Source organism: Paramormyrops kingsleyae, chromosome 2 (assembly GCF_048594095.1).
Source record: "Paramormyrops kingsleyae isolate MSU_618 chromosome 2, PKINGS_0.4, whole genome shotgun sequence".
NCBI lineage: Eukaryota > Metazoa > Chordata > Actinopteri > Osteoglossiformes > Mormyridae > Paramormyrops > Paramormyrops kingsleyae.
Genome location: NC_132798.1, coordinates 16,359,784 through 16,379,906, shown reverse-complemented (window position 1 = coordinate 16,379,906; position 20,123 = coordinate 16,359,784). Strand labels below are relative to the sequence as shown.

The window sequence follows — 20,123 nt, the reverse complement described above, 5'->3', positions numbered from 1 at the left end:
ACACTTAAATTAACATTATATTCACAATTTCAGTAATTTTATTAGCAATGAAATGTCATATCTTTGATTCATCAAAGTAGCATCTTCTAGCAATTATAACAGCAGAGAAAATTCAAGTCATACTTTCTACAAGAGACATTAAACACTGCTATTGATATTTCATGGGATGAAATGGTTAAGTAGCACATTTAAAGTTAAAGGACAGCCTGGAATTTGGCTGCCATCACCACACAACCAGTTAATAGGATGTCAGACACGCTCTGTTACTTGTCTTATATTTTCATTTACAGTTGTGCATTCAACTTTCCAATGCTTAACAAGAATAATAAAATCTGTAGTTTATGAAATAAATGGAAAAGTGGCAAAAACTTTTGACTGGTAGCATATGTCAGTATAAGAGCTGCCCATGGCAGGATCCTGGGCAGAGCCAAGTAACGGCGAGTTTATTAGGGGGCAAAATAATGTGAACATTAGACTAGAGGAACTCAATTATTTTTGCCAAAAAATGCTGACTCATCTGAATTCGTTTTGAGGGCAGAAATGGACCAAATATGACATCACCCTCAGTCTTATAGGATTGGTAATAAGGAGCCAGTTTTAGGTGTCAGGTCACACTTTGGTTTACACGGCTGAAATCTGTGCTCAAGCAGTTCAGGTCAACATCTTACACACTTTGGACTTTAGCCTTTTGGTGACAAGCCAAAGTCCTTCACCACTTCACACCTGCTGTGTCAGAGAAAAATCAGTGTTACTGTGGATATCCGGTGCCCATCTTCAGCAAGTACTTTACATTTTTTTCCTTGAAAAGAGTAGAATTTGTGACACATCCATTTCAGCACACAGCAGCCTGAGCAGAGCGTCTGTCTCCACAGAGAGATGAAGTTGATGCTGTTTCACTGGACGCCACCCATTCCTTCATCGCTGGGAAATGCGGTCTGGTGCCAGTTGCCACAGAATACTACGGTAAGACCAGTGTGTGTAATGGGAGGCCATCCTAAGGCCCGCTGTCTTCTGGGTCGTTACAGCATTGAGGATTTTCATGATGGCAGTGAAGCTGGTATGTTGGGCTGCACAATATCATATCATATGATAAAATCACAATTATATGGCGCATGTGAAACAAGCTTCAGGGCTTTAAATGAAGACTATAAACATTTGTCCAGACACTGACTTTTTGATACTATACAGACATTTTCATATGCCCATTATTTGATAAGCAGAGGGCCAAACATATTAATGAGATCTATATTGTGATGGCCAAAAGTTAGTAATCTATATAAATTGTTATGTTATGTGTGTATTGTTATGTTTAATAAATGTGTCAGACTTTAAACTGTATGTTTTGGGGTGAAAGTAAATGTATACTGTATAGTACTGAAAAGCAAATGTTTACGTCTGTCATCTGAAGCCCTGTGGCCTGTACTACGAAGCAGGGCTACTGGCTAATTGATATCATGCAGCCCTAATGGGATGTTAGTCCTTCATGCAGTCAGTAGGCCTTGGGGCAGGAGGTCTTCATCAACAAGAAGGCCTCAGTTCATTAGATGGTGGACTGGATGGGGACTTGTTGGCTTTTAGTAGATTTGTTCATTCGTCTGCTTCTAAGGGGAGCAGTGTGTGACATCAGAGGACAAGAAAACAGGAACAGCACACTTCGAGAGCGACGGTGAGATGGAGTTCCGACAAAGGGCGTCGGTACTGTCAGTGATTTGTTTATACTCGCTGTGGCCATCCCAGGAATACTGGAATATTCTGCAGATGACAGTGCATGTATGTAGGCCGTGCGCGCAGTGCACTGAGATCATGTGACCTGCGTCATACCCACGTTTGTCACTCCAGTGCTGCCAGCTGTGTTCTCAGTGGCGCTGGCTCGGCGCTCCACCAGGGGCGTGTCGCTTAGCAACCTGATGGGGCGACGCTCCTGCCATGGTCACATGTACAGCCCTGCTGGCTGGTTGCTGCCTGTCCAGCACATCATCGGCGATCAAGAGAACAGCAGTGCCCCCTGTGACCCCAGTACAGGTACGGCACGCACACAGACAGGCGTCGACAGCTCCACATAAATGTGCTCATGAACACAGCGTCACAAACTGTATAATTACCATCAAATGTGCACAGATAAACACATTATCTGTCTGTTTTTATGGGTGACCTAGAATTTAGATAGAAAACAAGGTCCAGATGTATTCTCTCCCAAATTAAACTCTCATGTTCGCTATAACTCAACGAGAACCAATTCCACTTCCAGTTTCATAGCACACAGGGTGGGGCATAGTTTGGCCGTCTTCCTGTCCCTGAATGACACATCAGCGCCAACTTGCTCTCTGACAGTGTACAGCAAAGTCTTTTGGAAAGGATGCCTACCTGGTTCCCAGGGGGCGCTCTGCAAAGTATGTGTGGGGGGCAAGGAGGAGCCTGGGACCAAGCGGTGCACCGACAACCACAACGAACGTTACTATGGCAACATGGGCGCCTTGAGGTACATGGCTGAAAAAAATGTTGTCATCCACATGGATGTATGAATCGCATTTAGGCTCCATGAAGTATCAAATGGGTCTTTATTGTAATACTATCTATAGACAAATACCATCTATTTTACAGTCCACAGCATACACTGGCATATACAGTATATACACATTATATACATAAAGTGCAAAGACTGTAAACAAGACAAGTGCAACACATGAGGGAGAAAGGAAAAGGAGAACAATAGCTAAAAAAATATAGAGAATACACATAGACTGACACACAGGGGAGCTATAGAGAATACACATAGACTGACACACAGGGGAGCTATAGAGAATACACATAGACTGACACACAGGGGAGCTAAGGGTACCCACACAATATAACAGATACGGTGACAATATAACATATATAGTTGAAATCATGATTTAAAAAAAAAGTAAATAAATAAATGAATAAATACAACAGATGTAACAATACAGATGTGACACAAATGTAGGAAAAGGTACAGTGTTGTGTAATGTCCACTGGATGAAGTAGCTAGTGCTGGAGGTAAACCAGGTTCATAATGGGGACGGTAACAAGTTCAGAGTTCTAACAGCTTTGGGGGAGAAGCTGGTGCAGAGCCTGGCAAAGGACTGAATGTAGTATTACATCATCGCAAATTCATCCAGAGCTAATTATTTATGTAGCTGGATACTCACTAAAGCCACTCATGTCAACGATATTCAGATGGTGTTCCTCGCACATGGCTTTGCACCCGTCTGGCCACAATACAGTGCTTGTTTACACCACCGGTCAGCCTAAACTCATGTCCAATCAGATTCCATTCTGTATTGGCCTACAAGTAATCTGAATTCTGTGTAGAAATGAGGGCGCAATATAGGGTTTTAAGGTCCTGGAAGATATACCCGAGGTATTTGGAGAGGGAGAGGCTGATCTGGGTTCTCACACTTAGGTGTTTGGTCGGAGACCCTAGTGGGAAAAGCTATGGTGATGTAGCCTTTCTGGAGCAGCACAACCTGGAGGACAACATTCAAAGTGAGTGTCACCACCCACAAACCCAACCCCACGGTAAATGGCCCATAACACGATACCAGAGTAACACTACCACCCATTGTCCACCTTCTGAGCTGCTCTGTAATAGGCCTACAGCAGACAGACTGTCCAGCAGAGTAGAACAATCCAACGTGCTACACCAACAATCTTCTGGCTGTGTCACTTATTACTAGTGATGACAAAAACAACACTTCATGAACCATTTGTGGTATTTTTTGACCCCACTAGATGGTGCTGTCTGTTTTATAAAGCACGCCGTTTTGGCTCTCACTACTTATTACTCTAACTCTGTCCTGCAGGCCTGAACTCGAGTGGCTGGGCGGAGGGGTGGCAGCCCTCCGACTTTGAGCTGCTGTGCACTGATGGCCGGCGGGCCCCCCTTTCGGAGTGGGAGAGCTGTCACCTGGGGGCCATTCCCCCCAACATCATAATGACTCGCCCTGTGCTTACCAGCCGTGTGTATGACTTCCTCATGAAGTCACAGGTCAGATGTCATGAAGTGGGCCACTCAGATACCAAATAGACATTTAACAGTTAGAAATTGTGATGGAAAAAATTACGTTTCTTGAGCCATTTGCTGTATTTTTTGACCGGACTCTAGCTAAACTTGTCCTGCCTGACTGCCACCAGGAGACGCTGTCAGCCCATCGCGACTTAGAGTTCCAGCTATTCGAATCGCAGTCATACGGCGAGAGTGACCTCCTGTTTAAGGACGCCTCACGCTGCCTGGTCCACAGCACCCACCTGGACTATCGTGCCATTTTGGGGGAGGAGTTCTACCGGGCTGCAGAGGCTGTGTTCAACTGCACGCACTCAGGTGAGTTATTTATAATCCAGCTGTCACACAGTCATGCTTACATCTGTTATCAGTTAAAATATAGCCAAAGGTGGTATTTATCAGTGAAAGAATGAGGGAATGATCTTAAAAAAAGATCCTTGACCATGTTGTGGTTAAGATTAAGTCCTAACATGTAAAATTTTATGAACCAGCTGTTGTTAGGATAATTTAGTGTGTCGGTCCCACAGATCTTTCCTTATTTTTCATTTGTGAAAGATAGATGTGCCTTAATTAGCTAGAGGAGATGAGGCTTCACAGTTAGTGATTGACGAGATTATTGTACACTGTCCCTCATTCCCTCTCACTTCCTCTCCTCTTCTGGTTACGTTTTGGTAAAAACAGGTGCTGATGCATCGCTGACAATGTTTACACATTAAATACGTAGCTGCAGCACCACCCATGCATATTGGTAGAAGGTTATGTGATCTACTGACCATATTTTGTAGTCAAAACACAAAAAATGGGAAGTGTCATGCAAATAAACTAACATGCGAATGCTGTCTGCTTTTGCCTCCTTCAGACATCTTGGATTTCTGTCAGCAGGATGTGTGCAGCATTTTCTGAGGTGCCGCAACCCTTCTTCACGACATCTGCTTCATTAAGGCAGCACCTCAGCGCCCTCCTGCCTCCGTTCTATTATTAACCTTCTCCTCCACTGATTTTCTTAGACATGCTGAAATTCAGAGGACAGGTTCCATTCGCTTGTGCAGTTCAGGGGTGTCTCACGAATTATTCCCGTACTAAAAAGTGCTAAAAACCAATGAAGGTACATGTTGATGACATCAAGATAGTTTTGGCCTTTCAGAAAAGGAAGTGAATAACTTTGCATGCCGTTGGAACCCAACTATGCCTGAAAACGCCAATATTTAAGGAACTTATTCAAAAAGTATACGGTTCCAGTTAAAGTCAAGCTGCATCTTCTTTGAAGTCGTAACACACCCTAAACAGCTGGAATCCTGCAGATGAGTGTGGCACTCACCAGACATGCATTCCTGGGCCATAACCATTCAGCCACAGTGGAAATCTGCCAGGTGGAGATATTTGTCTTAGCAAAGGGTTAGGACATTTTTACTGCTGCTGTACAGGGTCCAAAAACAATCTGTCAAACTTCCCTGCTTAAGAAACCCGCTGTGTTAGCTGGGAATATTCCAGATACCCTCTTTATGAAAGTAGCTTTACTGAGTTTTTAGGATACACTGTTCTAGATGACACAGATACTTGAGGTTTATATAAATTATAAGAATTAAAAAATAAATTCTCATTCCATGGCTCATGAATGTCATATTAATGGACATAAGTTATATATTGTATTAAGAAAAAAAAATCTAATCATGTGTACAACCTACAGTTAATTCTTAACATAACATATTCATATTAACATCAAGTATTTCAGTATTTAAATACTTCAGTAGCATAATTTTGGAATTTAAATAATAAAATATTTTACTGGTGAAAATGTTATGAAATTCCCCAGTTTATGTTTCTATCACATTTTCTATCACCCTTTGAAATGAAGCTCTCACCTAAGTAGTTAAAACCTGGTGGGTTTAGAACCCCAGAGAACTTAATATTTTATCAAATTACATGACACTTTATATGTTTTAAGAAGTACTATTTCATGAAATGTTATATTTTAATAATCGCTGATGAGGCTTACATTGCTACATTTGTTAAAAAAAAATGTGTCCATCGTTATGGCTACTAAACTCTTTATCAGTAATAAAAAGTATCCATTGTAATCATAAATCAAGACAAAAAGATATAAACTATTCATTCAACAAAATATGAATTTGGATTAATAAATTTTATTCTCTACGCCTTTTGAAAGCACATTATAGACGCAAACAGAGTGTTCGAGACAACATACCATAGTCCGTGTTCACACAGAGCAGCACCGTCAGACTAGGAAAGCCGAAACTACACACCCCATAATGCAATGCGATAGTTGCCATGCAGGCACCTTTTCCGTGTTTTTATCGTCCAAACGTGTCGTTTAATTCCTGTGAATGATTGTTCTCGGTGGCAGTTCTTCGATGACGGTTTATCGAGGTTAATTGGTGCGGCAGTAATTAGAGGTCGCGGTAAGTGTTAAGACGTCTGCATGCCATTTGTTCTGAGCTTCTGTTTGAAGTACCCTACTTTATCTGAAACAACTGCTATACTATAACCTTGAGTTAGGTATCTGTTCGGACTGCTGCCGAAATTCTATGACATGGACGGCATGCCAGTCCATCACGGGGCACAGTCATATACTACTGGCGATAGAAAGACGCCGATTAGCTTAAATGCATGTCTTTGGACTGCGGGAGGAAACCTGACACTGGGAGAACGTACACACTCCACGCACAGAGAGCAGAGGTGGGATTTAAACCTACAGCCGAGCGAGGCTGTCAGGCCACCTTGACATGCTATAATGTTAGCTTTAAAGTATTTCTAACGTTTTATAAGCTACCTTAAATGTGCCTAGCAGAAGTTATAGCTATATAGTTAAGTTATAACTATATAAACTTCAAAGTAATATGACAAACATTTTTAGGAGACAACGTAACCTGTCAGTCTTAATTTGAATTCTGCTTATTAGATTAGTTATTACTTGTTAAAAGATAATTCTTAGCGTTGGAGTATAAAGTGGATGAAACTCAGTTTTTAATCTGGTTTAATAATAAATTGTTATAGCTTCTTTAAATGCCTTTAGCTCAGGTGCTTTAAATTACAGCACACCTGCTGTATTGATCCTGAGTAAGTAGCACGGCAGATTCTTTTGACGTATAAAATATTCATGTTATACCGTTTTCAGTTATTGTTCTGGCTTCATACTGGACTGTGGTGGGTGATACACATCTAAGGACTACTGTGGGTGTGATATTATGGAGTTTGTGCTGTTTGCTGGTTCAGTGGATGGTATTGTCCCCTCACTCCTCCACAGCTGGGATGTTGACTCTTGCCTGTGATAGATAGATAGATAGATAGATAGACTTTATTGTCATTGTACCGAAGTCCAACAAAATAATTTCTATGCCAAGCCTGAATTTAAAAGTAATATACACATGTACACACATGCATACCTACACATGTAATATACATAAAAACCAACATCAAACAATAATGAGAATAAAAGTGTCTCTTAAATCTTATTGCACAGATTGCATATTTACTGCAGCTGAATGTAACACAGTGGGGAGACAGTGTTTACATTTATTCAGCACAGTTATGGCCCTTGGAAAAAAAACTGTCCTTAAATCTGGAGGTGCGGACTTTGAGAGCTCTGCAGCGCCTCCCAGAAGGTAAGTGAGTAAACAGATGATGACAGGGGTGGCTTGTATCTTTCGCGATGTTAGCAGCTCTACGGATTAATCGGGTTCTGAAAGTGTCCTCTAGAGATGGCACTGTGCTCAGCGTCTGTGGAGTTAGCGTGTTCTCCCCATGTTGTACGAGTTTCCTCCTGCATTCCAAAGGCGTATCTGGGACAGGCTACCCAGGACCCATTTTAATAGGCTTTCTGGATTTTTATGTTTTCTGATTGATGAAAATGTGCAAAAGGAACAAGGCATCAAGATTTGCAAATGGATTTCTGCCATTTACATTTTATTGATTTAGCAGATGTTTTCATCCAAAGCGCCATACACTGTATTTCAGCAGGTCAGCCAGTTGGGGGTTAGGGGTCTTATTCAGGGACCCAACAATGAAATCGCTCTTTAAAACTATGGGATTTGAACCGGCAACCTTCAAGCTCATTCCAGGAAGCGTAGTGGTCGAAGCTTTGCCCGTGCCCCTGGCACACAGCTCTCCCTGCTTGCGGATGACTCTTGCTCTTGCCCTGTGGTTTTCTCTGTGCCCGTCTGCAGATGCGCCAACCATGTAGACTGGCGCTGAGGACCCTGGGCCTCCGAAGAACCCACTCCTGCCCCAACGCCTCCACCCTGGACTTCGTTCCGGCCAGTTCCCCCATCAGCTCGCTGGCCCTGGAGCGAATGCAGGACTTCATTTCCCGGTCGAAGAGGCTGTTCATGATCACGGGTGCAGGGCTTTCCACCGAATCCGGAATCCCCGATTACCGCTCAGAAGGGGTGGGGCTGTACGCCCGCACGGACCGCCGGCCCATTCAGCACGCGGAGTTTGTGCGGAGCGCTAGTGCCCGTAAGCGCTACTGGGCGCGCAACTATGTGGGCTGGCCTCAGTTCTCGTCCCGGCTGCCCAATGTGGCACACCTGACCTTGAGTGGCTGGGAGGCACAGGGGAAACTGCACTGGCTTGTCACACAGAATGTGGACGCACTGCACTCCAAAGCGGGCCAACGGAGGCTCACTGAGCTGCACGGCTGCGCACACAGGTGAGTGTCCCGGGCTTCCTTATTTATGATCAGGTGGTCACTGGGTCGAATCCCGACCGTAGCAGAATAGTCACATCTTCATTGTGCCCTTAGTAAGACCCTTAACCCCACAAAATGGTCCAGGAGTGCCAAATTAATGTTCTGGCTCTGTGTTCAGAACCCAACGTTACTTTCAACTGATTATATGCGTGTTCCTGTCTCAAAGGAGAGTAAAATGGGATATGCTGGTGTTTCCCAAACCGGTCCTCGGGGACCCAGAGCCAGTCCAGGTTTCTTCTTCCTCCAAGCTCTCTCTGCCAGATCATGTACCATCTGTGGGTCCCTAAGGAGCAGGTTAGGAAATGCTGGGATATATGTACGAACATTTCAGTAAACTTGTGCTTCTGTAAATGACAAACGGAAGCTTCATTTCACTTTCCATTTAGTGCTACCTGATTAGTTCCAAGAGGGGACCAGATTATGAGAATTATGCCAACTGTGGGGCTTGAAAACATGTTTAAATGGCTTGCATTGGAAATGAAAGAGCAAGAAAGCTTGTAGGAGCGAGGATGTTTTGGCTGATTAGGCCTGTTATTGGCTATTAACACTGACATCCATCCAACCATCTTCTAACTGCTTATTTTTGCCAGATCTAGGTGGGGGAGGGGTAGGAGTCTATCCCAGGTAGCATGGGGCACTAGGCAGGGGTACACTTAATTTCTCACAGCAATTTCACACACAGGTGAACTCTGTGGGCAGGTTAGAGACACCAAGCAGCCTGACTTCGGTTTAGCAGGTGGGGATGTGGCGTGCAGCTTATCTGACTATGACCTCCATTTGCACATTGCTTTTAACAAGCTGGCCCATTCTTTCTTCATTCAGATATCTTATGCCCGGGGATGGGGGGTGTTGGGCAGCCAGTTGGCCTTGGACCCCCAGAGGTTTTTTTCCTCCCTGCTTTGGAATTTTTGGTTCCTCTCATTTGCTCTCTCTCTCTCGCTATACAAGAATGAATTTGTGTCCTCTTGCCCCCCCCAGGGTGGTGTGTCTGGGCTGTGGCGCACTCTCCCCCCGGCAGGCCCTGCAGACCCGCTTGGGGGCTTTAAACCCCGGATGGGCGGCGGAGGCGGGGGGTGTGGCCCCGGACGGGGACGTCTTCCTGACCGACGAGCAGGTGCAGCACTTCCGTGTGCCGTCGTGCGAGGCCTGCGGCGGCACGCTGAAGCCCGACGTCACCTTCTTCGGGGACACAGTTCACCGAGACACAGTGGGCTTCATCCATGAGAGGCTCGCCGAATCGGACGGGGTGCTGGTGGCCGGATCATCGCTGCAGGTGAACGGTCACCTTCTGACTTGGCAAGCGTGATTTCTCACATGTGACCTTGGTTTTGAGATCTTCTAGGTGTTAGTAGCAACACATGTGCTTCTCATTCATCCTCATTCACCCCGTTTTTGGATAAATCCACATCCTACATAACAAAGCAGGAATCATACACAAAACACATGGGCCTGTTGAACAATAAAACCTTTAAATGTGTTTCCCAGTCCGATCCGCGGGGACCCCCAGACAGTCCACATTTTTGCTCCCTCCCAGCTCCCAACACACCTGTGCCAGGTATTCTGTGTTCCTGATTGGCTGGAACCTGGGAGGGAGCAAAAATGTGGACTATCTGGGGGATCCAGAGGACTGGGTTACGAAATGCTGCCTTAATTGATCCATCAATATTAACCAGGCCCCTGAACTCAGTTCACGCATCTCACAACTCCTTAAAACCGTACACAGGTCTACTCTGGATACCGCTTCCTGCTGGCTGCCAGAGAGAGGGAAATCCCAGTGGCCATCCTGAACATTGGCGCCACCAGGGCGGATCACCTGGCTGCACTGCGCGTGAATGCCCGTTGTGGGGAGGTCCTGCCTGCCATCCTGCCGCTCTGACAGCAGGGGGCAATGTTGCTAACCCTCTAGTGCAGTGTTTCTTAATGTGGTCCCTGTGGACCCACAGGCAGCCCATTGGGAGCTTGGCAGGAGCAAAAATGTGAACTGTCCGGTAGGGAGCTGGGCAGGAGCAAAAATGTGGACTGTCCGGTAGGGAGCTTGGAGAGAACAAAAGCATGGACTGAATGTGGGTCCCCAAGGACCGGATTGGGAAACACTACTCTAGTGGAACTGAGGCCGGTGGAAACAGAAACCACGGTTACGGTTAACTAAATGACACAGTGCCTGGTGCCAATGGGCAAGAGATGGGACAGTCATGCTGAGGTGATGGTTGACTGTTTTCGGAATAAAGACTGACAGGGGAATGAGGGTAACGTACCTCAAGCCAGCAGGCTATCCTGCAGGCTCCCGACTCACCGGCGCCTCACATGTACAGTGTCCCCTGGGGGTCTGTGTTTACTGTAGCTGGTCTGATTATTAGTTATCTAGTAATATTTATGCTAAACACTATTTATTCATGAATGCAAGGCTTAGCAGGCTGCAGTGATCAGAAATACTGTATGGTTAAACACAATCAGATGTACTGTATGAAAATAGGAACTGAGTAGTTAAAATTAGGGCTGTATATCATCAAATGACGATTATTTGACGCATGCACAATAATCACCAGGGCTTTAGATGATAGGCGTAAATATTTGTCCAGACGCCAGCCGTTCAGTACTATACGGACGTTTACTTACGCCCACAACTTGGTAAGCAGATTAGTAGTATGCCTAAAATACTAATGTGATGCCCAAAAGTTTGTAATGTGAGCCGTCCCGTTCTCTACTGACCCTTCAGTGCTTATTGCTTCCATGATATACCAAACGATAGCATGGGGGATGCTTCACTAACCGAATGTAATAAACATAAGAATTCACCACATTTATAGATTACTAACTTCTGGACATTACAATATGCATATAATTTATTTAGACATACTACTAATCTGTTTACCAAATTGTGGGCTTAAGTAAACGTCTGAACAGTAGTGAAAAGCCAGCATACATGTTTATACCTGTCATTTATAACCCTGGTGATTGCAGAGGCACAATTACATTTCCATGTGGTTTTGTGCAAGCCCTAAATAGAATGAGGTGCAAAATATGGTCTCCATATCTTTGTATAGTTTCTTCAGGTGGCTTTTTAAGTAGTAGTTTTTTTTTCCATTAATAAAGTCTGTACCTGAAGGTTTGGAAATTTCCAGAAAGAAATCCCTGAGAACTTGTTGGATCAGTTTATTTTGTCATTAACCACATGACTGAACTGCACAGAACTGAAGTTAGTACAAAAGCAGATTAGAGTATTTAGCCAATAAGAATATTTTTAGAAAGTTATAAGCGTTTATGGATTTATAATGCTTATGATATGTGTAGTGCATTTAGAAAGTAATCAGACCCCTTCACCTAAAATGGAATGCAAGATCAAAACATTGTAATTCACTTTTTCCCTCAGTCTACACTCAATACCCCATGTTAACAAAATGAAAGCAGGACTTTAGAGAACCCAAGATTTCTGGAGCACAACTAAACACGTGGTCTTTATCTCATGTGGGAATTTCATCCAATGAGGAGCTGCTCTTGGTCTATCCCATATTAACATGATTTTGAGTCTGGGGGTCCCTGAAGACTGGGTTGAGAAACATTGATCTAGTGTCTTTTGTGTTGCACATTCCCTGAGATGAGCTTTTGGTTGGTCCCAGAGCAGCTGGAATTGCAGCCCGCAGAAAACACCAATAGAGACACATTTACCCTTCTTACCTAAAAGCAGCTGCTGCACCAGCTGAACACAACAGTCAAGGTATAAATCCACAAAAGCAACTATTTCAATGACTCAGCAGTAAGGTAAGATCTCTGCTTCTCTGTCCAGTATCTCAGAAATATATTGAGCAAGTACACAATTTTTTGGCATGATTTCCTTTCTGGGAAAAAAAAAAAACAATGCTGCTGATTACAAGAGAGGCGTAGACCTACGCTTCTGAAAGGACAGAAAAGATTTAGGAGCAGTGTGCTGGGGCTGACACGGAATATTTATACATTTGTATTATTTGATCATTCAGGGAAGGGATGCATTGGTTCACAGTAAGCGTAGATCCTGACTGAAAGCTCTTTGACAGCATTGGAACAGGTGAAGGGTGAAGCCTCAGGGTGAGTCGGGGGGTGTGACAAAGCCGTCCCCCTCACTGTCAGAGCTGGGCTGAGCTTCTGGGACTGAGACATCCTGGGGGGGACTCTGTGCATTCTGGAATTTGGAGAGCAATTCCGTGTTGAAGGCAGAGATGGGAGATCTCCTCTGGTCCCTGATTGGTGCTCGCAATGTGGGCGTGCCTCCAGGAGACCTGACCAAAATAAAAAAACAATGGCCTCCTGTTTTAAAGAGGTTTTACTCTGGTGAATTTCACAAGTTTGTTTAATTATGGAGGTACTTACCAATACCAAAAAAAGGCAAAGGAATAAAAAATGTTGCAACAGACAGCTTGTGACCTGAGCCTAGAATATATCTTCTGCGGTGAAAAATGACAGCCAATTAGCGGAGGATGTTAACTAAGGACATACTAACACTTGGCCCGGTTACCTGGTACCATGCCTGAGCATGACTGTCTCCCCTCACCCATCCCCCGCTGGTCTACGCTCACATTGTGCTGAACGTTTCGGGCCTGAGCACATGTTCCTCATCACCATGCGACTTTTTGTATTGAAGAAAACATAGGAAGGAAAGCACTAACACAGCACAATGTAGCCCATGATTAATGTTCTTATTGTGCTGCTTATTTTGAGTTGTTTTGGGCGCAAAGACACACGGCCCTCTTACAGATTTACCAAGCATGCAACGTAGCAATTTTTACTTATATGTGCTGCATGTATAAGAAGACAGTCCCATATTTTACCAGATATCTGAGTTTTTGTGTGTTGCATCCAGTTCTTCCTGGATACATCAGCCCAAATTTCCAGCAAACACTGCACCTCCACTGTAAAGTGATTCCTTTCTTGCAGTGTTTGTTAAATATTTGTCACTGCCCAACCTGTACAGCTTAGCCGATCCGTTCCTTCCAGGTCCAGTTCACGTATAGTGTATGTGTGGACATTTGTGTGCCAGTCGCATTACTGACCTTCTGCGACTGTTCCATGCTCATGTTCCATGCTCAGGCACGGTTAGTGATTACAGTCAGGTCAAACTGAACCGTGTCCCAGCCCATCTCTTCAAGTAGGCCCAGGGACAACATGGAGTAAGCACACTAGTCAAATAGGACTGCGGGCGTCAAACATGCTCAACCACAGTACAGGTCATTTAGTGTGAGTACACTCTAAGAGAATAGCAGAGAATCCCCTTGGCGTTTAACATCTGCAGGAGACTGTCTGACGTAGAACCGGAATCTACCAGGTCAGGAAAGGAGAACGGAAACGGAAGGAACACGAGGAGAAAGGCGTCCAGCCTGGAGCGCAGGTCCACACTGCTGCCACAGCACAGAGATCTCCCTCACCTTGCGATACCTGTTGCCTTCAGTCTCTGGGCCGGGTTATACGCAAGCAGCTCTGTCTGGATGTCCAGGCGCGGGTTCGAGTGCTTCGAGTCGCCAGGCAAGGGACTGCAGAGCTCCACAGTGCTGGCGGGACATCAGGGACACAACAGAAATGGTAAAAGTTTAACTTAAAGCTAAATGCTATGGACAAATAATCATGCTAGGTGATGCCATGTAGTAAAAAAAAAAAAATCACACACCTAATGGGTCGGTTCAGACGGGAGAGGCCGTAGCTGGTGAGTAGATCTGGCGTGGCTGCAACCTGAAAATGGACAACAGGAGGCGATAGAGTTGCATGTACAATACCAGTCAAGTCTGGATCCACCTACTGAAAACCATTTGTTCTTCAAAAATACAATGAGCCTAAGCACTCCTTCAGGTTATGGAGTATCTTGTGAACAAGGAAAGAGATGAAGTTCTGAGGCAGATGACCTGGCGTCCACAATCTCCTGACCTAAATCCTACAGAGCTGGTTTTAGGATGAGTTGGATTGAAGAGTAAAAGCAAGGTAGTCAACTTGTGCCCAGAAACACTTTCGGGACGGCCGGAGAAGAAGCTACACCTGGAAGCTGCTTTTCGAAAGAATGCCAAGAGTCTGCAATGCTGTCATCAAAGCAGGAAGGGGCTGTTCTGAGAGCATTTCAGAGGTTGAACATTTCACTCTGAAATATTTGAAATGTACCAGATGTGCCCAGACTTGTGACTGGCACCATATCAACAACGGGAAATGGTCGCTCCGTATTCTGATGCTGGTGTGTACGAGGTGCTTCTTATCTGATCTATGCATGCAGCATTAATCAGGAAGCAGGAATAGGCAGGAGAAACAGGTACAAGTTTTCAGGAGGCTGCTGAGGATTTTCTTGTGGGAAGATTGTTACAGCGCCCAGGGAGAGGGTAAGTCCGAGATCAAGTGACAAGAGAAACTGCAGATGGTGGTGGGACAAGCGCAAATCAAGATCTGCCAAATGATCAGGTCGCCACTGGTAACCCAATCAAGAGTAGTAGGTTCTCACCGGCTGAATTTTGGCGTTTTCTCGAAGGGGCGTGGCTGGAGGAGGGGGAGGAGGCGGGGGGGGAGGAACAGGTGGAACTCCAGGACACAGGGAAGGGGTGGGTGTTCCTTGTCCTGCTGCTCTGTCCAACAGCGGTCGCCTTTTGTCAGCCAAACGCTGTGAGGATCGCTTTGTTGCACATTTAGCCTCTGCAGACAGACATTATTGTGTGCTTATAAGAAGGCCAATGCTGGATCGCTCTGTGTGAATATTAATGTCATGAACCTCGGGGTGCTCACCCTGCGCATACGCCTGCACCCTCTCCATCTCTGCACGCAGCTGGCCCACCCTGTCCTGCAGCTCTTCCGCACCCACCGTGTTGCACCGGTTCATCTGACCCTCCACTGCGCAGAAGAACTTGGCCTGAGGAGCCAGCCAGGGCCAATGAGTATAAAGGTAGGACACAACAGAAGGGCTTTGGGAAGAGGTACATTGCAGAAGGACAGAACAACATGCAGCCCTGCCAAAAATACTGGGCCTCTTTAAAGCAGTGTTTTCCAATCAGGTCCTTGGGGACCCCCAGCGGTCCAAATTTTTGCTTCCTCTCATCTCCCTGTCGGACAGTCCACATTTTTGCTACTGGAAGCTGGGAGGGAGCAAAAACCTGGACTGTCTGGAGGTCCCCAAAGACCAGGTTATAAACACTGCTATAAAGCACCTGATGAAAATGCCCCATGACCTGGATCCCAATTCATCAGCTCCCTAAGTATCATGTGACCCACAGACCTCCTGTCTCCGCCTTGGAGGGGTGAGGGGAGGGGGGGCTCACCTTCATGCTGGTGCCCACAGCCCCGCGTTCCAGCTCCATCTGCTTTCTCCGGCGGACCACCCGCTCACACAGCTCGGGTCGCTGTTCCATGGCAGCGAACAGGTCCTGCAGTGCCTGCTGGGTGTACGTCAGGCCCTCCCGCTCAAAATCGTCCTCTGACATCTGCTGGCAGAAGCGTTTCACCATGGGGCACTCGGAGTCAAATTCTCCCATGGACTCCATCCGCTGGCTTCAGGGGCTGAGATGAGCCATTTAAAAACCCGTCAGAATGACTAGCAGTCTAACACCCAAACTCTCAGTATAAATAAGGTTATAAAATCAGCCAGACCGATTTTTCTGTCAAACTATGAAATTAACGGCAATTGAATTGTCTATATAAATATGCAGCCAAAGATTAACACTGAACTTAGAAAGTAAAACTATATCTAACATCCTTACACCTAGGATAATATCCAGTATAATACATATTAATAATAAGAACAATAGTAACCAGTATAACAATAATAAAAGTCTGACACCTTCGCTTATGCTTTTGCTCTGGTGCCACAATATCGAGTTTGAAGGTTATTAGATATTATTTTTGGAATCGGCATTCAATAAATTTGGAGATACTTACTCTTCAGATTAAACCTTAATCAACAATTAGAGTCTTAAATAAGTGATAAATGATAACACCTGAGCCGACGTGCGAGCTTTTCTCCACAGACAGGAAAACCTGCTGATTCAAAACAAAACCCCGGACGATTTGATTTTAGCGGAAACGCCGAGCGGCCAATCGCTCGCCAAGCGGATCCGTGACGCTACCTTTCACCCTTTGTTTCTCTTTTTTGTACGCTGCCTTTATGGCATAACAATGTTTTATATCTCCACACAATTAAAATACTTATTGTAAACCAACACAGCGTGTCAGAGTGCCCCGTCGGCGTGTGAAAGAGGTAGCAAAATTCTGTTTTAAAAGTGCCATATTTGAACGCCAAGGTCACGTGTTGAGCGCGGACCGCGCAGGGTATGTCGGGACACGTAGTGCTTCTCATCCAGAACAACTTCTTTGGGCTGATCGCCCCCCACATGCACACACACATACGCGCCCCCTAAACACATGGCTGACCTGCACCATTTAAAAAACCGACGAGGACCAGAGGAATCGCGTAAGTCCAGCCAGTCCCGGGTTGCCGTGCTTGGAAGTTGAGACTATCTCCAACCGATAAGTTGTGCAGAGTTTCGCCGCGAAAGCGAAGCCTGACACGGGGACGTGACTTTAGCTAGCCACCTCGTTTGCGATTATTTTGTAATTCCCTGCGGCCAGGAAACGATCGGGATCTTTTGGGGGGCTTTAAGTGCGCACGCTGGCCCTACGGATAGGCTGACCAGTGTGGTCATAGCAGATGGGTGCTGTGCACGCAGTCACGCACCATAACACAGTGCCCATGTGCTTTCGAAAGTAGGAAGCGGCTGGACGGAAACGAAATAAGCTTCCAGATCGGCTTCTTTCAGGGCGAGCGTTTATTTGCCCCGCCACCCTCGAATAGATGAACGGAAGACCCCGCCTGATCCGGGGACCGGTGTGAATTGCGGTACGTGCGTGATTTCACATCTGCGGTAACCCGAAGAAGCTGCTGAAATTCACGAGGCAGCCGGAGGCGCTCTTCATTTGACAAGTTTTATATCTGTTGTATTCTAACACTAATACCTTCTCCTTCATTCAGCATGGCTATATATCAAATATATACAGTTGTTGGATTTTTTAATTCATTTATTTTAACAGCGTTATTATAAACTGTGTATTACTTCTGACCTTAACATTAGGGATTAGAAAATGGATGCAGTCCGCTGCCGAATGAGCGCTCCGGATTCCATCGTGGACGCCAGGCAGAGGTCAGAGTGCCCCCTACTGGCCAGGGTGAGCATACATGGAGTACAGCAAGAAGACGAATCGAGCCGTAAGCCACTACGAGCTGGCAGTGTGATCAGATGTGAGGACTGTGGACAGGGCTTTTCTAACATTCCTGGGCTGCTGCGGCACCAGCAGAGAGAGCACGCCGTACACAAACCGTACTGTTGCCCCACCTGTGGTCAGGCGTTCGCCTTGCTGTCCAGCCTGCGCCTGCACTGCCGTACCCATACTGCTTCGACCTATCAGACTGGTGTTTCCTGCTCTACCAGCCCACCCACAGCAGGGTTGCAGCAGCACGGGGCTCTCCCTCTGTCAGGACACCAACGCCATCTGCCGGACAGAGAGCCTTACGCGTGCGCACCATGTGGGAAGGCCTTCAGTCACAAGCCAGCTTTGTTGCAGCACCAGCAGGCTGGCTGCCACGTCCCAGGTAACGTGTCCTGCCCCCCAGTGCCCAGCCTCTCGACCCTGCCCACCACCCCGCAGGCCCCCCTGGTCACACCAGCGGCATTACCTGATGTCAGTCATGCCCCACTTGCCACACAAAGCTCCATGCTCAGCAGCTCATGTGCTCCGCCCCTCGTGATACCTGTTACATCACAAGCCCCACCCATAAGTCCACAGGCACCTGAGCATTCCACCCGGTCACCCCCCATCGCATCAACTCCACCTACCCCTGCCAGGCTGTACTTCTGTTCCCTGTGTTGCCGTGAGTTCAGATCACAGGTGGGCTTAGCAAGCCATCAGCGACTCAGCCACCCGGCGGAATGGAAGCAGGCCCTGACCACGTACTGGGGGCAGGGGGGTAAGAAGTTCCCCTGCCCCTCATGTGACAAGGTCTTCTGCCATTCCCCGTCGCTGTCCCAGCACAAGCTCCGGTGTCATGGGCAGAGGGCAAGACAGATGACGAGGATAAAGGGGAAGGAGGAAACGGTGGGGGCCAGTCCACACCCCAAGGGCCGGGTGTTCCCCTGCCGCTCCTGCGACATGGTCTTCTCCCAGACCTCCAGCCTTCAGCTGCACAGGAAGGAACAGCACCGCAGGCCGGTTCGGACCCGTGACCGAGGCAGGGCCTCCACAAGCCATCCAAAACGCAGAAGGAGGAAGGGCGGCGTCTATCCGTGCCTCTACTGCAGCAAGGTGTTCGGGCACCACCTGACACGTCGGGCTCATGTGAGGGCCCTCCACCCCCAGCCTCACTTTCACCTAGAGAGGCGGAGCCATAAGCCTCAGAAGAGCCAAGAGGCGGCTGGGCAGGAGGTCCAGGGAAGGATGTACCGCTGCCCACGGTGTGGCCAGGCTTACCACAACCATAGCAACCTCATTAGGCACCGCTGCGAGTATGTCAAAGTCCTTCAGAGGGCTGCAAGGAGGCAAGAGGCTGGCTGTAGGAAAGGCGAGCATAGCAAAAGGCCAGAGGGCAACGTGGAGGGCAGCGGGCCAGACAAGGAGGACAACAAGGTATTCCCCTGTCCTTCTTGCGAGGAGGTCTTCAGCCAGTTGTCCTTCCTGAGAGAGCACGAATTGATGCACCAACCTGTGGAGGAGACCAAAGCCTGCAGCGTGTGTCGGTGTGACGTGGGCGCCCCCTGGAGTGGGAAGTCGCATGGTGCGGGGGCAAGGGTGTACCACTGCGAGCCATGCCAGCGAACGTTCAGGACGCTGCAAGTATTCCTGGAGCACTGCCAGATTCACCTAGGCCCGCAGAATGGGGTCAATGGTGTGGAATGATGAGGGCGTCATCTAGCAAAGTGTCCCAAAAGGCTCCAAAATGGAGATTGTATGGCCTGAGACAGAGGACACTCCTCTGCTTGGTTAAGTTTCATGCCTTTTTTTTCCCCCTAGTCATGTCAGGTAATGGGCAAAGATATTTCTCAAGGCTGCTAGCGAGTAAGGCTTGCGTTGTGAACATACAGCACTGGCAGTTGCTATAATTGCACTGTAAAATCCTCAGTGGACTTGTTGCTCTCTGGAACTCCAATACTGTGAATTTGCTCCAAAATCTGTGAATGTGTATTGAGATAAACAGCTTTGTCCTGGAAACCTTAGCTTCTTGTCCTTGTGATTTAAAGAAGCATGTTAATTTTTAATTAAAAGGATTTTCAGCTCTGAGACACTGGTGAGTCTGTGTGGCCTTGAAGAGAATATTAAGAGATTTATATTTTTGGTAGCCTTTTCTAACGATTTCTTGTAAGCAATCTGAGATTTCTGTGTATTCTTGCAATAAAGCTTTAGACTCTT

At 46.6% G+C, this 20,123-nt stretch overlaps 4 protein-coding genes and 1 long non-coding RNA gene across 9 annotated transcripts in view; 3 read left to right on the top strand and 2 right to left on the bottom strand.

The window, feature by feature from the left end:
• sxph (saxiphilin) overlaps window positions 1–5,863 on the top strand; it is a 13,824-nt gene extending 7,961 nt beyond the window's left edge. Inside the window, exons 10-17 of the mRNA XM_023836587.2 lie at window positions 873–963; window positions 1,607–1,666; window positions 1,840–2,022; window positions 2,332–2,479; window positions 3,425–3,507; window positions 3,825–4,009; window positions 4,156–4,342; window positions 4,884–5,863. Of these exons, the coding sequence (XP_023692355.1) occupies window positions 873–963; window positions 1,607–1,666; window positions 1,840–2,022; window positions 2,332–2,479; window positions 3,425–3,507; window positions 3,825–4,009; window positions 4,156–4,342; window positions 4,884–4,927 (981 nt within the window). The 3' untranslated portion in view covers window positions 4,928–5,863. The remainder of the gene's footprint in view (window positions 1–872; window positions 964–1,606; window positions 1,667–1,839; window positions 2,023–2,331; window positions 2,480–3,424; window positions 3,508–3,824; window positions 4,010–4,155; window positions 4,343–4,883) is intronic.
• On the bottom strand, window positions 2,540–6,289 carry LOC140582378 (uncharacterized). The gene is made up of 2 exons (XR_011985319.1): window positions 6,231–6,289; window positions 2,540–5,387 (listed from the first exon to the last, which is right to left on the bottom strand). It is a non-coding gene; the product is annotated as an uncharacterized lncRNA (long non-coding RNA).
• sirt4 (sirtuin 4) lies at window positions 6,287–12,563 on the top strand. Of its 2 annotated transcripts, none has more exons than XM_072706732.1 (4): window positions 6,287–6,444; window positions 8,209–8,693; window positions 9,711–10,005; window positions 10,456–12,563. In XM_072706732.1, the coding sequence occupies exons 2-4, from the start codon at window positions 8,209–8,211 to the stop codon at window positions 10,606–10,608; spliced, it is 933 nt and encodes a 310-aa protein (XP_072562833.1). In that variant the 5' UTR covers window positions 6,287–6,444; the 3' UTR covers window positions 10,609–12,563. The 2 variants fall into 2 exon arrangements, with proteins under 2 accessions (XP_072562833.1, XP_023692361.1); XM_023836593.2 differs by lacking the exon at window positions 6,287–6,444 and adding an exon at window positions 6,519–6,721.
• Window positions 11,870–16,742, bottom strand: LOC111856553 (uncharacterized). Of its 2 annotated transcripts, none has more exons than XM_023836600.2 (7): window positions 16,605–16,742; window positions 15,989–16,150; window positions 15,459–15,582; window positions 15,181–15,368; window positions 14,368–14,429; window positions 14,129–14,251; window positions 11,870–12,985 (listed from the first exon to the last, which is right to left on the bottom strand). In XM_023836600.2, exons 2-7 carry the CDS (start codon window positions 16,148–16,150, stop codon window positions 12,790–12,792), a joined length of 855 nt encoding a protein of 284 aa, XP_023692368.1. In that variant the 5' UTR covers window positions 16,605–16,742; the 3' UTR covers window positions 11,870–12,789. The 2 variants fall into 2 exon arrangements, with proteins under 2 accessions (XP_023692368.1, XP_023692366.1); XM_023836598.2 differs by lacking the exon at window positions 16,605–16,742 and adding an exon at window positions 16,507–16,595 and having other exon boundaries at window positions 15,989–16,226.
• LOC111856550 (uncharacterized) lies at window positions 14,356–20,123 on the top strand. Of its 3 annotated transcripts, none has more exons than XM_023836592.2 (3): window positions 14,356–15,061; window positions 15,499–15,615; window positions 17,795–20,123. In XM_023836592.2, the coding sequence occupies exon 3, from the start codon at window positions 17,805–17,807 to the stop codon at window positions 19,611–19,613; it is 1,809 nt and encodes a 602-aa protein (XP_023692360.1). In that variant the 5' UTR covers window positions 14,356–15,061; window positions 15,499–15,615; window positions 17,795–17,804; the 3' UTR covers window positions 19,614–20,123. The 3 variants fall into 3 exon arrangements, with proteins under 3 accessions (XP_023692360.1, XP_023692358.1, XP_023692359.1); XM_023836591.2 differs by lacking the exons at window positions 14,356–15,061; window positions 15,499–15,615 and adding exons at window positions 17,022–17,136; window positions 17,483–17,562; XM_023836590.2 differs by lacking the exons at window positions 14,356–15,061; window positions 15,499–15,615 and adding an exon at window positions 17,004–17,136.

What these genes read in the sequence shown, in the direction of transcription:
- LOC111856550 (XM_023836592.2), top strand. Translation starts at nt 17,805, where the DNA reads ATGGATGCAGTCCGCTGCCGAATGAGCGCTCCGGATTCCATCGTGGAC.
- sirt4 (XM_023836593.2), top strand. Translation starts at nt 6,653, where the DNA reads ATGTCTTTGGACTGCGGGAGGAAACCTGACACTGGGAGAACGTACACA. An exon ending in TCCACGCACAGAGAGCAGAG is followed by an intron (nt 6,722 to 8,208) that starts GTGGGATTTAAA and finishes GCCCGTCTGCAG; the next exon opens with ATGCGCCAACCATGTAGACT. An exon ending in CTGCACGGCTGCGCACACAG is followed by an intron (nt 8,694 to 9,710) that starts GTGAGTGTCCCG and finishes TGCCCCCCCCAG; the next exon opens with GGTGGTGTGTCTGGGCTGTG.
- LOC111856553 (XM_023836598.2), bottom strand. Translation starts at nt 16,210, where the DNA reads ATGGAGTCCATGGGAGAATTTGACTCCGAGTGCCCCATGGTGAAACGC. An exon ending in CTGTGGGCACCAGCATGAAG is followed by an intron (nt 15,583 to 15,988) that starts GTGAGCCCCCCC and finishes CTGGCTCCTCAG; the next exon opens with GCCAAGTTCTTCTGCGCAGT. An exon ending in AAGGCAACAGGTATCGCAAG is followed by an intron (nt 12,986 to 14,128) that starts GTGAGGGAGATC and finishes TATTTTGGTCAG; the next exon opens with GTCTCCTGGAGGCACGCCCA.